We start from the raw sequence: 14,369 nt of genomic DNA, 5'->3' as shown, positions 1-14,369 counted from the left end.
TAACACTATTGAAAAACAACTGTTATAGCAATATCATGAATTCAAACGTCATTGGTTCTAACGTAGTCATATGTCTGCAGGATGTTTACCCTGGTCTCATACGTCTACAATACAACGTGGTTAATTTTTACATTATCTACAAAGACTGTTGCGTTTTCTTGGCTTCTTTAAGGCCAACAGCATCACTCACATTGACTGTTAAGGTTGATCATGGTTGTGTTCTACTAATAATACTGCGTGCCTCACACTAAAGTTATAGCAGATGCTGAAATTGTACTGTGAGACTGAAAAACTGTCTGTTCTTTTGTACCAATTTGACCAATGGCTGTTGCTGTTTGTTCATTAAATCCTATAATTCCCTCAATAAATAATATTTTTCAAATAATTCCATGGTGCTTCTTGACTCAATATAGTTTGACCCAAAATATATATTGACCCTACATATATATTGACCCTACATATATATTGACCCTAAATATATATTGACCCTACATATATATTGACCCTAAATATATATTGACCCTACATATATATTGACCCTAAATATATATTGACCCTACATATATATTGACCCTACATATACACTAAGTGTACAAAACATTAGGAACACTTTATTTTCCGATAACATAGACTGACCAGGTGAATCCAGGTGAAAGTTATGATCCCTTATTGATGTCACCTGTTAAATCCACTTCAATCAGTGTAGATGAAGGGGAGGAGACAGGTTAAAGAAGGATTTCTAAACCTTGAGACATGGATGTATGTGTGCCATTCAGAGGGTGAATTGGCACGACAAAAACTATCTGGCCGACCGGTACTATCTGTCCATTCTGTACCTGAGTCCAGCTCATCAGGACTGTCAGGAATAGAGCGAGAGAGCCAGAGGAGGGGAGAAAGTTGGGAAGGAGAGAGGAAGATGTCAAAGTAGATCGGGCTGACAGACTAACATCCCACTGGGCCCAGACTGACGTCTAGTTTTGATTAACATTTGGTTCAGTTGTCAATTAACATGAAATCAACAAAGAAAGTCACCATGTCATTGGATTTCGGTTAAAAGTTTGGTGAAAAAAAGACTAAATGCCCTTATGTTGATGACTTTTTGAAAATCCAATCAGTTTTCCACATTGATTCAATGTCATCACATTGATTTTTGGGGGGTTGAAATGACGTGGCGTGGAAACGAAGTTGATTCAACCAGTTTTTGCCCAGTGAATATATTTTTATCACTAACTTTTCACCAGTGATGTAATCACAAGCGGTAACCTTTTACACTCTTGGTCCAGCCCAGCTCAATCCTGACCTATGTATATGAAAAAATTGAGAGAAAGAAAATTGACTTTCTATGAACAGACAAATTCAAATGTATTGAATTAGATATTACATTTTAGTCATTTAGCAGACGCTCTTATCCAGAGCGACATACAGTAGTGAGTGCATACCTTTTCGTACTGGTCCCCCGTGGGAATAGAACCCACAACACTGGCGTTGTAAGCACCATGCTCTACCAACTGAGCCACACGGGACCCTGCAGTCTACTAATCGTATTCTATTACTACGGGCATTTCAGATTATATATTAACGCATACTAAAGCATAAATAAATAAAGACAAGGAGAGCTTACAGAACGCATGCAACTCCTCTTACAATATACAGCCGCCCCCTCATGTCAGTTTCTTTTTTTATATTCTATATAGGGCTGAAAATCGCTGTATGAAAAGGTGATATAAAAGGTTAACTAAAACCCAGTTCTAACTCATTAGTTATCATTACGGTACTGCTATCTGAGACAGTGAGACAGACCACCACACTGATACATAACATTGCAGACTTAGTTCTAGCCTATGACATCCTGCTGCAATGACAGCATCTACTGACGAAGTTGGCACTGGTACTCATAACACACACACACACACACACACACACACACGTGTGGGACAGAACATAATGAGTATAATGTTGTGTGATTTGTAGCCATGCTATCCACGTACTGCACCAAATAATATTGTATGTGCCAGAAATACTCTACACTTTTTGATTTCTCTCTTCCCTTCCTACTTAATCTTTCTTTGGGGAAAGCCCTCCCTCCCCACATTAGCTAGTTAACACAGATTTGCCCTCTAGTGCAGAATGAAGGCATGTCCACAGTGTGGATAGGCAATTCACACACCTTCCATGATGACCATCAAAATCAAGTGAAAATAACTGCGAAATGACAAACCATGTTGAAAAAGAGAAGGAACTAAGGAGATGATGCCAAAATGTATGACAGCTTGAGAGAGAGGCAGAACGTGTGAGTATTCTCTTTTGTTGAATAATGTATGAAATCCTCCTGTGATTTCTGCAGCGTTGTCTCTCTTCTCTCTGGTGGCAGAGTCTGTTGGCTTAGATATTAGATATGATATGAACTCATCTGCAGAAAGGTTCACAATTCCATCGAAGGGGAATATTTACACGAGTGTTGTTGCGCCATACCAACAATTTGGTTGTCTTCCCCGTCACATCATGAAAGGTCATGTTGATGTTCTTTTGTCTCTTTCTCTCTGACTCTTCCTTTCTCCTCTGACCAGAAGGGACCGGTCGGCCGGACAGATATTGGACCGGTCGGCCGGACAGGTAGCGGTGGGGTTATGGTGTGGGCAGGCATAAGCTACAGACAACGAACACAATTGCATTTTAACTATGACAATTTTAATGCACAGAGATACCGTGACGAGATCCTAAGGCCCGTTGTCGTGCCATTCATCCGCCGCCATCACCTCATGTTTCAGCATGATAATGCACGGCCCCATGTTGCAAGGATCTGTACACAATTATTGGAAGCTGAAAATGTTCTTCCATGGCTTGCATGCTCACCATGTCACCCATTGAGCATGTTTGGGATGCTCGGCATCAACAGTGTGTTCCAGTTCCCGCCAATATCCAGCAACACAGCCATTGAAGCAGAGTGGGACAACATTCCACAGGCTACAATCAAGAGCCGAATCTACTCTATGCAAAGGATATGTGTCGCGCTGCATGAGGCAAATGGTGGTCACACCAGATACTGAATGGTTTTCTGATCCACGCCCCCACCTTTTTTTTTTTTTTATGTATCTGAACAATGGATGCATATCTGTATTCCCAGTCATGTGAAATCCATAGATTAGGGCCTAATTTATGTATCTTAATTGACTGATTTCCTAATATGAACTGTAACTCAGTAAAATCTTTGAAATTGTTGCATGTTGCGTTTATATTTTTGTTCAGTATAGATTGATCCTATATATATATATATATATAGACCCTAAATATAGACTCACCGCCCAGTTTATTAGGTACACCCCCCTGTTTTAAGAAAATGGAACGCTCCTACAGACAGTGAGTCACGTGGCCGTGGCTTGCTTTACAAAGCAGGCAGACAGGCATCAAGGCAATGTTACTGTTCGATCAAACGTTAGAATGGGCAAAAGGAGTGAACTACGCGACTTTGAGCGTGGTATGATCGTCGATGCCAGGCACACCAGGTCCAGTATCTCAGAAATGTCCGACCTCCAGGGCTTTTCACACACGACAGTGTGTAGGGTTTCCCGAGGCTGGAGTGACAAACAAAAAACATCCAGTCAGCAGCAGTCCTGTGGGTGAAAACAGCTCGTTGATAAGAGAGGTCGAAGGAGAATGGCAAGAGTCGTGCAAGCTAACAGGCGGGCCACAAATCGACAAATAATGGCGTAGTACATCAGTGGAGTGCAGAACGGCATCTCGGAACACACAACTCATTGGTCCTTGTCACTGATGGACTATTGCAGCAGACGACCACACCAGGTTCCACTCCTATCAGCTAAAAACAACAAGAAGCTGCTCCAGTGGGCACGCAATCAACAACAATTGAGGAGTGTAAAAAAATTGCCTGGTCCGACTAATCCCGTTTCCTGTTGCGTCATGCTGATGGGCGAGTCAGGATTTGGCGGAAGCAGCATGAGTCCATGGACCCATCCTGCTTGGTGTCAACGGTACAGGCTGGTGGCGGGGGTGTACCGCCATCTAATCTGCAGCAACTGTGTGATGCCATCGCGTCAACATGGATCAACATCCCTGTGGAACGTTTCAGACTTGTAGAATCAATTCCCCCGAATAATTCAGGTTGTTCTGAAGGAAAAGGGGGATTCGACCCGGTACTAGGTGGTTGTACCTGTCAAACAGGCATAATTAATTGACCCTAAATATATATTGACCTTTAATAGATTGACCCTAAATATATATTCTCACTTTGCTTCCAAATTAAATCAGGAAGTTGGAAGGAAAGGATTTTTTTCCTTTCAAAAGTACAGGAAATTAATGTAGTCCAATTTGACTTTCAAATGTTTTGAGGACAGAGAAGATTGACATTTTCTGTGTCAATGAGTTAAGTCAGTAAATTAACAACTTAATTCAAGCCATTTGATCAATATTATAGCCTAGTAATAGCTGAGTTATAATAGACCTGCATTTGTTTTAGAGCTTTGTAGAGCTCATGTCTGTCTACTTAATTCCCTCCTCCTTTCAGGCCATACTACTGTCAAAGAGGGGGAATAGAGTCTGTACAGACAGAGAAGTGTCCCCCTGACACTCAAAACGCAGAGTAAGGGAAAACTGTAGGATCGAGGTCCAAGTTGCGAGTTGTCCTTTGAAATCTGGCAACTTGGACCTCAACCCTACAGTTCTCCCTCGCTCTGCGTTTTGAGTGTCAGGAGGACACTTTTCATCCCCAAGGATTACTCTCCAACATGTTCCCCAAAGACATGGAAAACGTTAACCATTAGTGGGAAAAAATCTAAAACTGACCCAAGATCAGCATCTAGGGACAACTTCACACTGCTCCACCTGACATAATGAAAGGCAGGGGCAGGAGTTTTTCCTCACCACGTGACCAGACCAGGGAACACCTCCTGGCCCTAGATTTAAGGGGAATGGCTCGGCTTCACACTACTGGGGTTTTCATATGAAAACTAGGTCTATGTGTTTTTAACCGTTTGAGTGGTTTCCACATTGAACGCTACCCTCTATGTGTAGTGCTTGTGTTTTCAGTTCAACTGGCTTGATGCTCGGTCCAGAGTGAATTGATGATGTATAAGTTATGACAAGTAAATATTTTAAACATCCTTATGTGTATAGGTGAACAGTAATTAAACAATTATTTCCATTTGCCTGTCAACAATATACTTTAGATTTACTATCAGATTGATAGGCTGTAAAGATGTTGATGGAATTCATGTATAGTAGGCTAGTGTGTCATACTGTTGTAATTTACTTTCTTTTAAGACAATGAACTGTTTGTCGTATATTTCTATTAGAAATACCAGAAATAGTTAAATGCTTGATTTTAGAAAAATCATGAAATATTGTTTACACCAGAAAACATGTTTATTACGGAGCTCCAACGTTGTTGTTATTGTGGAGCACTCCTATACAGTAGGTGGCGGTGTTGTACTTTCAAATCCAGCATATGATTACATTACTGTGATGAGGAACAGGAAAAATAATCTGCTAGCTATCTATCCATGTTTAGTTTCTGATATGATTGCATTTGTTTTAATAGCTTGCTAGATAACTGTACATACTCATAATATAGAAAACACAAAGACTGTTTTCATATTGAAAAGGATCCAAAATCTTCTGGAGGACAATGTCGGGTTCCGTGGTCGATTTCCAGGCGCAGATAGCCTCAATCATGGAGGTGCTAGCCAACGCGGCTGTAGCCGAAATATGCAAAGTTGTTGACGATGGCTATGCGATTGTACACCTGAAGATGACCCAAAGCCACAAGGAGAACGAATTTCTCCGGAGGAAAGTGAAATTGATGGAACTTCAGATCACCAGATTTCGATCTGAGAGAACAAAGTTTTCAGATGGGTCCGTCCACAACCGCTTCCATGGAATACGCCTGCTAAACAGACACAACAATCGAGAGACGGCAACAACAGGTTGGTGATGATGATGAATTTGACAATGTGCATGTATTTTAAATTAAATTACAGATTACCAACCATTTCGAATCCCACCGCACCTTCTCCGCTATGCAATCAGATTTCAGAGCTGGTCACGGGTGCACCTCAGCCACGCTCAAGGTCCTAAACGATATCATAACCGCCATCGATAAGAGACATTACTGTGCAGCCGTATTCATCGACCTGGCCAAGGCTTTCTACTCTGTCAATCACCACATTCTTATTGGCAGACTCAACAGCCTTGGTTTCTCAAATGATTGCCTCGCCTGGTTCACCAACTACTTCTCTGATAGAGTTCAGTGTGTCAAATCGGAGGGCCTGTTGTCCGGACCTCTGGCAGTCTCTATGGGGGTGCCACAGGGTTCAATTCTCAGGCCGACTCTCTTTTCTGTATACATCAATGATGTCGCCCTTTCTGCTGGTGATTCTCTGATCCACCTCTACGCAGACGACACCATTCTGTGGCCCTTCTTTGGACACTGTATTAACTAACCTCCAGACAAGCTTCAATGCCATACAACTCTCCTTCCGTGGCCTCCAACTGCTCTTAAATGCAAGTAAAACTAAATGCATGCTCTTCAACCGATCGCTGCCCGCACGTCCAGCATCACTACTCTGGATGGTTCTGACTTAGAATATGTGGACAACTACAAATACCTAGGTGTCTGGTTAGACTGTAAACTCTCCTTCTAGACTCACATTAAGCATCTCCAATCCAAAATTAAATCTAGAATCTGCTTCCTATTTCGCAACAAAGCATCCTTCACTCATGCTGCCAAACATACCCTCGTAAAACTGACCATCCTACCAATCCTCGACTTCGGCGATGTCATTTACAAAAGAGCCTCCAACACTCTACTCAACAAATTGGATGCAGTCTATCACAGTGCCATCCATTTTGTCACCAAAGCCCCATATACTACCCACCACTGCAAACCTGTACGCTCTCGTTGGCTGGCCCTCGCTTCATACTCGTCGGCTAACCCACTGGCTCCAGGTCATCTACAAGTCTCTGCTAGGTAAAGCCCTGCCTTATCTGAGCTCACTGGTCACCATACCAGCACCCACCTGTAGCACGCGCTCTAGCAGGTATATCTCACTAGTCACCCCAAAAGCCACTACTTTGGCCGCCTTTCCATCCAGTTTTCTGCTGCCAATGACTGGAACGAACTGCAAAAATCACTGAAGCTGGAGACTCTTATCTCCCTCACTAGCTTTAAGCACCAGCTGTCATAGCAGCTCACAGATCACTGCACCTGTACATAGCCCATCTGTAAATAGCCCAACCAACTACCTCATCCCCATACTGTATTTATTTATTTATCTTGCTCCTTTGCACCCCAGTATCTCTACTTGCACATTCATCTTCTGCACATTCTACCATTCCAGTGTTTTAATTGCTATATTGTAATAACTTCACCACCATGGCCTATTTATTGCCTTACCTCCCTTATCCTACCTCATTTGCACATGCTGTATACAGAGTTTTTCTTCTGTATTATTGATTGTATGTTTGTTTATTCCATGTGTAACTCTGCGTTGTTGTATGTGTCGAACTGCTTTGCTTTATCTTGGCCAGGTCGCAGTTGCAAATGAGAACTTGTTCTCAACTAGCCTACCTGGTTAAATCAAGGTGAAATATATAAAATAAAACATGAATCTTCAATTTGACCCCATCCATCAATTGTGTTTTACAAAGTTCAAAGCAAGTATAATACAGCCATAATTGATGTACTGTCAATACAGTTCGGGCCCAGCAGTATTATTGAGATCCACCTCAAGAGGCTGAAGAAATTTGGCTTGGCCCCAAAGACCTTCATAAACCTACAGATGCACCATTGAGAGCATCCTTTCGGACTGTATCACCACCTGGTACTGCTATTGCACCGTCTGCAACTGCAGGGCTCTCTAGAGGGTAGTGCGGTTAGCCCAACGTATTTCCGGGGGCACCCTTGCCTGCCCTCCAGGACATCTACAGCACCGGTGTCACAGGAAGGCCATGAACATAATCAAGGACCTCAGCCACCCGAGCCACGTCCTGTTCACTCGCTACTATCTAACAGGTGCATCAAAGCAGGGAACGAGAGACTGAAAAACTGCTTTTATCTCCAGGCCATCAGACTGTCCCCACTAGACTGCCTCCGCCCAGTACCCTGCCCTGAACTTAGTCACTGTTACCAGCCCGGCTACCACCCGATACTCTACCCTGCACCTTAGTGACTGCTGCCCTAGTCATTGAACACTGGTCACTTTAATAATCTTTACATACTGTTTTACCCACTTTATATGTATGTAATGTGTTCTAGTCAAGGCTCATCCTATATAACTACTGCTGTACACACCTTTTCTATTCATATACTGTCCATACTGTCTATATATACCATCATATACATATATATTTATTCCGGACTCTGACATTGCTCGTTCTGATATTTCTTAATTCCTTTCTTTTTATTTTTTGGATCGGTGTGTATTGTTATGTATTACTGCCCTGATGGAGCTAGGAACACAAGCATTTCACTGTGTTACACTAGGTATTACTGCCCTGATGGAGCTAGAAACACAAGCATTTCACTGTGTTACACTAGGTATTACTGCCCTGATGGAGCTAGGAACACAAGCATTTCACTGTGTTACACTAGGTATTACTGCCCTGATGGAGCTAGGAACACAAGCATTTCACTGTGTTACACTAGGTATTACTGCCCTGATGGAGCTAGAAACACAAGCATTTCACTGTGTTACACTAGGTATTACTGCCCTGATGGAGCTAGGAACACAAGCATTTCACTGTGTTACACTAGGTATTACTGCCCTGATGGAACTAGGAACACAAGCATTTCACTGTGTTACACTAGGTATTACTGCCCTGATGGAACTAGGAACACAAGCATTTCACTGTGTTACACTAGGTATTACTGCCCTGATGGAGCTAGGAACACAAGCATTTCACTACACCTGCGATAACATCTGCAAAATATGTATACGTGACATGACCAATAAAATGTGATTTGAGGATGTATCATGCTGACTTTGTACTGTCAACACAGCTAGGATTCTTCTATCTCTACAGACACATAACATACATCATGAAGGTATTGTGCTTGCTTGGTACTTTGTAAAACAACATTGATGGATGGGGTCAAATTAACCCCCCCTTTATTTCCAGGACCTACTTGGCAAAGCAGAAACAGACTTTCCAACAGGAGTTTTGGGAACAGCAGCATACCAAGAGACAGACAGCCCATAGACGTGGACCAAGAGGATGTCTCTACATCAAGGCATATGGATGCTACAAGTGATGAGGTAAGTTCACATTTTAACAGCCGATTTTAGTCTGTCACAGACTTATACCTAATTTTAGTCTCGCACACCAGACACTTCCTTCCACCTGGGGATGAGGTTATGTCTGTATAGACGTGTATGTCAGCACATTATAACTAGTGATCTAGTGGTAAAACATAGGTGGGTAAACATTTATTGCCGTACACAGTGAGTAAAGTAACAGTCCCTATACTTTCAATGCATTTTTGCACCAAAGGTTTGTAAAGGCATGTGTAAAATACAGAAAGTGGAGTTTACCCTCCACTACACCACTGATTATAACACAATAACAACAAGGCAACTACTATGAATTACACTAAATCCCATGTCATGTCCATATCTCCATTCAGTAGATAGTGTATGATCTGTCTCACTCACTCATCTCTCCCACTTAACCCCAACAGCAGTCAGCAGAGACAGAGGAAGGGGAACCAGACCTGCTCATCATCAAGGTGGAGGGAGAAGCAGATGACAAGGACTCTAGGATCAGCCACCCAGTTAGAACAGTGGAGGGCAGCAGAGAGCTAACCACCCAACCGGCTGCAGCCACCACAGAGGACCCTGCCATCCAGTCCAGTGGCCGCAGAGGCTACAACAACACCGCTATGGAGGTCAGTGGATCTGACGCCATCCTCCTCCAATCAGAAACAGGGAATGTGAACCAGGGATCACAGCAGTACACAGGATCTGAACCCAGAGCAGAGAGACAGAGTCTGGACACAAAGTGTGACATGAACAGGGACCTCACTCTCCTAAGAGATTCTTTAAACCAGGTGTGGAGAGAGGTAGTAGCGACTGATGATGGCGCCTCTGCTGCTCACACTAAAGTAATGGACCTAGGGAGTGGCCCAGTGGGCCCAGAAACACAGACTAGCTCAGACATAGAAATGGGCAGTGTATCCAGTGGGCAGCAGGTAGATAGAGATTTAGAGTGGGGTCAGGTGGGTACAGCTATTACACAGATCAATGGGACTGGAAATAAGCAGGGAGTGGGAGGGTTTAACAGAAACGCACCAATGATTCGCCATGATTCGATGAAAGACAACACGACGCAATTGGTTTCACTCGGCTTCCGGACCTCAGAGATAAATACAGGCATGCATCTTGGCACAGGAAATGCAGGTGAGGCCAACAAAGCTAGTTGGTGTTCGTTGGCAAGCCTCCATAGACACTCTGAAATACCAGGAAGAGGAGTTCAACAACCAGCTCATCCCTCACTTCCTGTCAGCCATTTTAGACCAAGCACCACAACTTCCTGTCATTTGAGTAATCTCGCCACAGATATTAGACCTGGCACCGTAGAACGACCTTACGGTTTCCCCAGCTGCCATAAGACGTTTGTCCACGAGAGCGACTTCCAGCAGCACGCTGTCATCCACACCAGAAAGCGGGGGTTCGCCTGCAACTTCTGTGAGAAGAGCTTTGAGGGCGCCAGCCATCTCCAAATGCACCTGAACGTCCACACTGGGGAGAAACCCTTCATTTGTGCACATTGCGGACGCAGGTTCTCCCACACCAGTAATCTGAAAAGACATCAGAAGCTTCATCATTGTTAACTGACACAGAACAAGAGATTCCTATTGAAAACAACTGTTATAGCAATATCATGAATTCAAAAGTCATTGGTTCTAACGTAGTCATATGTCTGAAGGATGTTTACCCTGGTCTCATACGTCTACAATACAACGTGGTTAATTTTTACATTATCTACAAAGACTGTTGCGTTTTCTTGGCATCTTTAAGGCCAACAGCATCACTCACATTGACTGTTAAGGTTGATCATGGTTGTGTTCTACTAATAATACTGCGTGACTCACACTAAAGTTATAGCAGATGCTGAAATTGTACTGTGAGACTGAAAAACTGTCTGTTCTTTTGTACCAATTTGACCAATGGCTGTTGCTGTTTGTTCATTAAATCCTGTAATTCCCTCAATAAATAATATTTTTCAAATAATTTCATGGTGCTTCTCGACTCTAAATATGTATTCTCACATTGAAACTAAATACATGGAAAGGACATTTTTCTTTCAGAATTACAGTGAATTATTGAGGTCCAGTTTTAGTTTCATATGTTTTGAGAATCTTCAGATGTTCTTTGTTTATGAGTTGAGTCAGTAAATTAGCAACTTAATTCAAGCCATTTGATCAATATTATAGCCTAGTAATAGCTGACTTCTAATAGACCTGTATTTGTTTGAGAGCTTTGTAGGAGCTCATGTCTGCCTACTTAATTCCTCCCTCCTCTTTTCAGGCCAAATCTACTGTGGAAGGGGAGAGAGACCTCCAGCCATGGAAGAAAGAAGAGGGTCTGAGGGAGATGCCAGGTAATGATGAATGGATTGCTGTAATGAAAAATGACATACTGATTGACAACCTCTGTTATTTGACTGCATATGACCATCATGCTTTTGTTGTCTCTTCAGGCACTGATAGTGGCCACAGAATGACAGACCCAAACACACAGACCTCTCTAGACATGGACCAAACAGATCTCACTGAGCAGCTCAGAACCAAACACAGCATATTGACTGTCAACAGATCAGACACTGTTTTCAAGTCAGACCCAGAGCCTGAGAGCCTGAGCCAGGTGTTCCAACTCACAGGTCCAGGACCTGCTGCTAAACAGCAGTGCAGCCTAAACCCAGAGAGAACAACCGATCTGCCTGTAAACTCCCGTAAGCGAAGAGGCAGTGATACAGCGAATGATCGGCCATCTTGTTCTAGATATGCTGCCGAGACGATCTCTGGAAGCCCCTCGCCTCTCACAAAGGTGAACCCTATTCCCCCACTTTCTCAGATGATGAGGGGTGAACACGAGTATTCCCAGGTTGATTCAGAGGTCATGTCTGATGTCATAGTTATTGACCCCCTTCCTGTTGACGATGGGGAAGATGGGGATGGCACGCCCTCGTCGTGGAGACAAGGTAACATCATGGAACCCAGACATCATCAAGGAGGACATATTGAAGCAGATGCCATACTTCTTGGAGGACATTCGAGTAACACTTATCATCATCCTCACCCAGGTGTCCAGCCAGCAGCGAGACAGAACTCACCTGACAATCACTTCTACACCATTGGCATGGACGGCACTTTCGACAACCGCCTCGGCACCTTTCAGAACCCCGCAACCACCGCCACTGCTCAATTGGCCGAGGGAACCGGGGAGCTACAGTACCCCACCTGGATGGATTTCCCTGGGAGCGCCCCCGACACCCACCTGGGCGACATGACTGGGACTCATCAGGACAGAGGGTCTAGGGAGGTGGAGGCGAGGTCCTACAGGTGCACCTTCTGTGGGAGGGAGTACCCTCACCTGTGCCAGCTCAAGATGCACCAGAGGGTTCACACAGGGGAGAAACCGTACGAGTGCGCATTGTGTGGGAAGCAGTTCAGCCAGCTATGCAGCCTGAAGCGGCACCAGAGAGTACACACAGGGGAGAAACCTTTCAGATGCGCTCAATGCGGGAAACAGTTCTCTCATTCCAGCAATTTAAAAGTGCATCAGAGCGTCCATACGGGTGAGAAACTGTTCCGCTGCGCCCAGTGTGGGAAGAACTTCTCCTTTCTGAGCAATCTGATAAGACACCAGACAGTTCATGCACGGAAATTATAGGTTGTGTTGTGTTGATTTGGGATTGTGTTTTCTGAATTGATTGTAAATTGAATGTGTATGATTGCTCTGGCTTAAAGGTTGTTACTTGTTATTTTTTCTCCCCTGACTGTTATTTTGTATTCTGGAGCCTTTTGTAAAAATGTTATAAAAAGAAGTGACACTAAACGTTTGACTGCAGATTGTTATATTGGTTCATGTTGGTTGTTATTGTCTAAAATGTTCAACTTTTTATTGTATAAATTCCTACAGTATTTGTGACGCAAAGTGTTGAAAATAATCAGGCAAAACTAAGATTTTGTCACAATGAACATGCTTGTGTTAAAGTTCAAAAGAAATAAAGCAACTCATGGGAAATTTGAAAAAGGTAATGTCTTTGAGAATGAGAGTAATACATTTAGCTTTATCTCAGCAAAGACAACTCTGTGATCTCAGTGTTTACGGTAAACTGTCTCCGGAAGTAGATTGTTTAACCACAAAAGGGTTTTACTCGGGAAAGTTTGTTTGCTAGCTAAATAATAACAAAGATGTCCAACTTCGTCGTTTTTCGTGCGCGTGTAGATTCCGTTATGGAAACTTTAGTTAACGGCAACAGTCGTACGAGAAGTGTGTCAAATAATGGAAGAAAGCTACGCTGCTCTTCGTGTGGAAATGGAGTGTAGCCATGAACCGAACAGGAAGCCCCTGACGAAGGAGACTGACACCGAGAAGGAAACGGCAAGCATGGAACCCTTGCCGTTCTTCTGTTCGTATTCAGATGTCTAGTGAGATTATAGCCTTTTTAGAATCCGATAGTGAAATACTTACGCTCTAGTCTCTAACATGTAGGCTCGGCATTGCCGAACAGTCCCATTACAAGTCAGACTGTTGAACAAACTTAATTTCAACTAACTTGACCTGTTGTCCGCCGATTTTGTCTCTGTCAGAGGTAGTAATCTGATACAAAATATCCATTGGAAGGTGTTATCAACCCGACCTTAGTATGCTTACAGATATAATTAAAATCTTTGGTATGCTGGTCTGTATATCGTTTGTATATCCGTTTTGTATTTTCAATACTGATGCAATTCGCTCGAACCGCAAACACTAGGTCGACTACATTCGGCTCTTGTTTACATACAGCAGCGAACAACTCCAGGATTTGTTGTTATAAGAAAAATACAACAACAAAAAAAATCAAAGTAACAAATAATTAAAGAGCAGCTGTAAAATAACAATAGCGAGACTATATACAGGGGGTACCGGTACAGAGTCAATGTGCGGGGGCACCTGTTAGTCGAGGTAATTGAGGTAATATGTTTATGTAGGTAGAGTTATTAAAGTGACTATGTATAGATAATAACAGAGTAGCAGCTGCGTAAAATATGAAGGGGGGGGGGGGGGGAGAAAATAGTCTGGGTAGCCATTTGATTAGATGTTCAGCAGTCTTATGGCTTGGGGATAGAAGCTGTTTGATTTGAAATTTGT

The 14,369-nt window shown here is 43.1% G+C and overlaps 1 protein-coding gene and 1 non-coding gene across 2 annotated transcripts; one reads left to right on the top strand and one right to left on the bottom strand.

Annotated features, from left to right (window-relative positions):
• Positions 1-1,449: 1,449 nt before the first annotated feature.
• trnav-uac (transfer RNA valine (anticodon UAC)) lies at positions 1,450-1,525 on the bottom strand. The gene has a single exon. It is a non-coding gene; the product is annotated as a tRNA-Val (tRNA).
• Positions 1,526-5,424: 3,899 nt separating this feature from the next.
• Positions 5,425-13,259, top strand: LOC106602259 (uncharacterized). The gene is made up of 5 exons (XM_014194781.3): positions 5,425-5,939; positions 9,133-9,269; positions 9,692-9,898; positions 11,541-11,613; positions 11,713-13,259. Exons 1-5 carry the CDS (start codon positions 5,642-5,644, stop codon positions 12,903-12,905), a joined length of 1,908 nt encoding a protein of 635 aa, XP_014050256.3. The 5' UTR covers positions 5,425-5,641; the 3' UTR covers positions 12,906-13,259.
• The last annotated feature ends 1,110 nt before the right edge of the window (positions 13,260-14,369 follow it).

This window comes from Salmo salar, chromosome 04 (assembly GCF_965601325.2).
Source record: "Salmo salar chromosome 04, fSalSal1, whole genome shotgun sequence".
NCBI classification, from domain to species: domain Eukaryota; kingdom Metazoa; phylum Chordata; class Actinopteri; order Salmoniformes; family Salmonidae; genus Salmo; species Salmo salar.
This window is presented reverse-complemented; position numbering and strand designations above follow the sequence as displayed.

Coding starts and splice junctions, on each gene's coding strand:
- LOC106602259 (XM_014194781.3), top strand. CDS start 5,642: ATGTCGGGTTCCGTGGTCGATTTCCAGGCGCAGATAGCCTCAATCATG. Junction 5,940..9,132: donor TCGAGAGACGGCAACAACAG/GTTGGTGATGAT, acceptor CTTTATTTCCAG/GACCTACTTGGCAAAGCAGA. Junction 9,270..9,691: donor TGGATGCTACAAGTGATGAG/GTAAGTTCACAT, acceptor TAACCCCAACAG/CAGTCAGCAGAGACAGAGGA.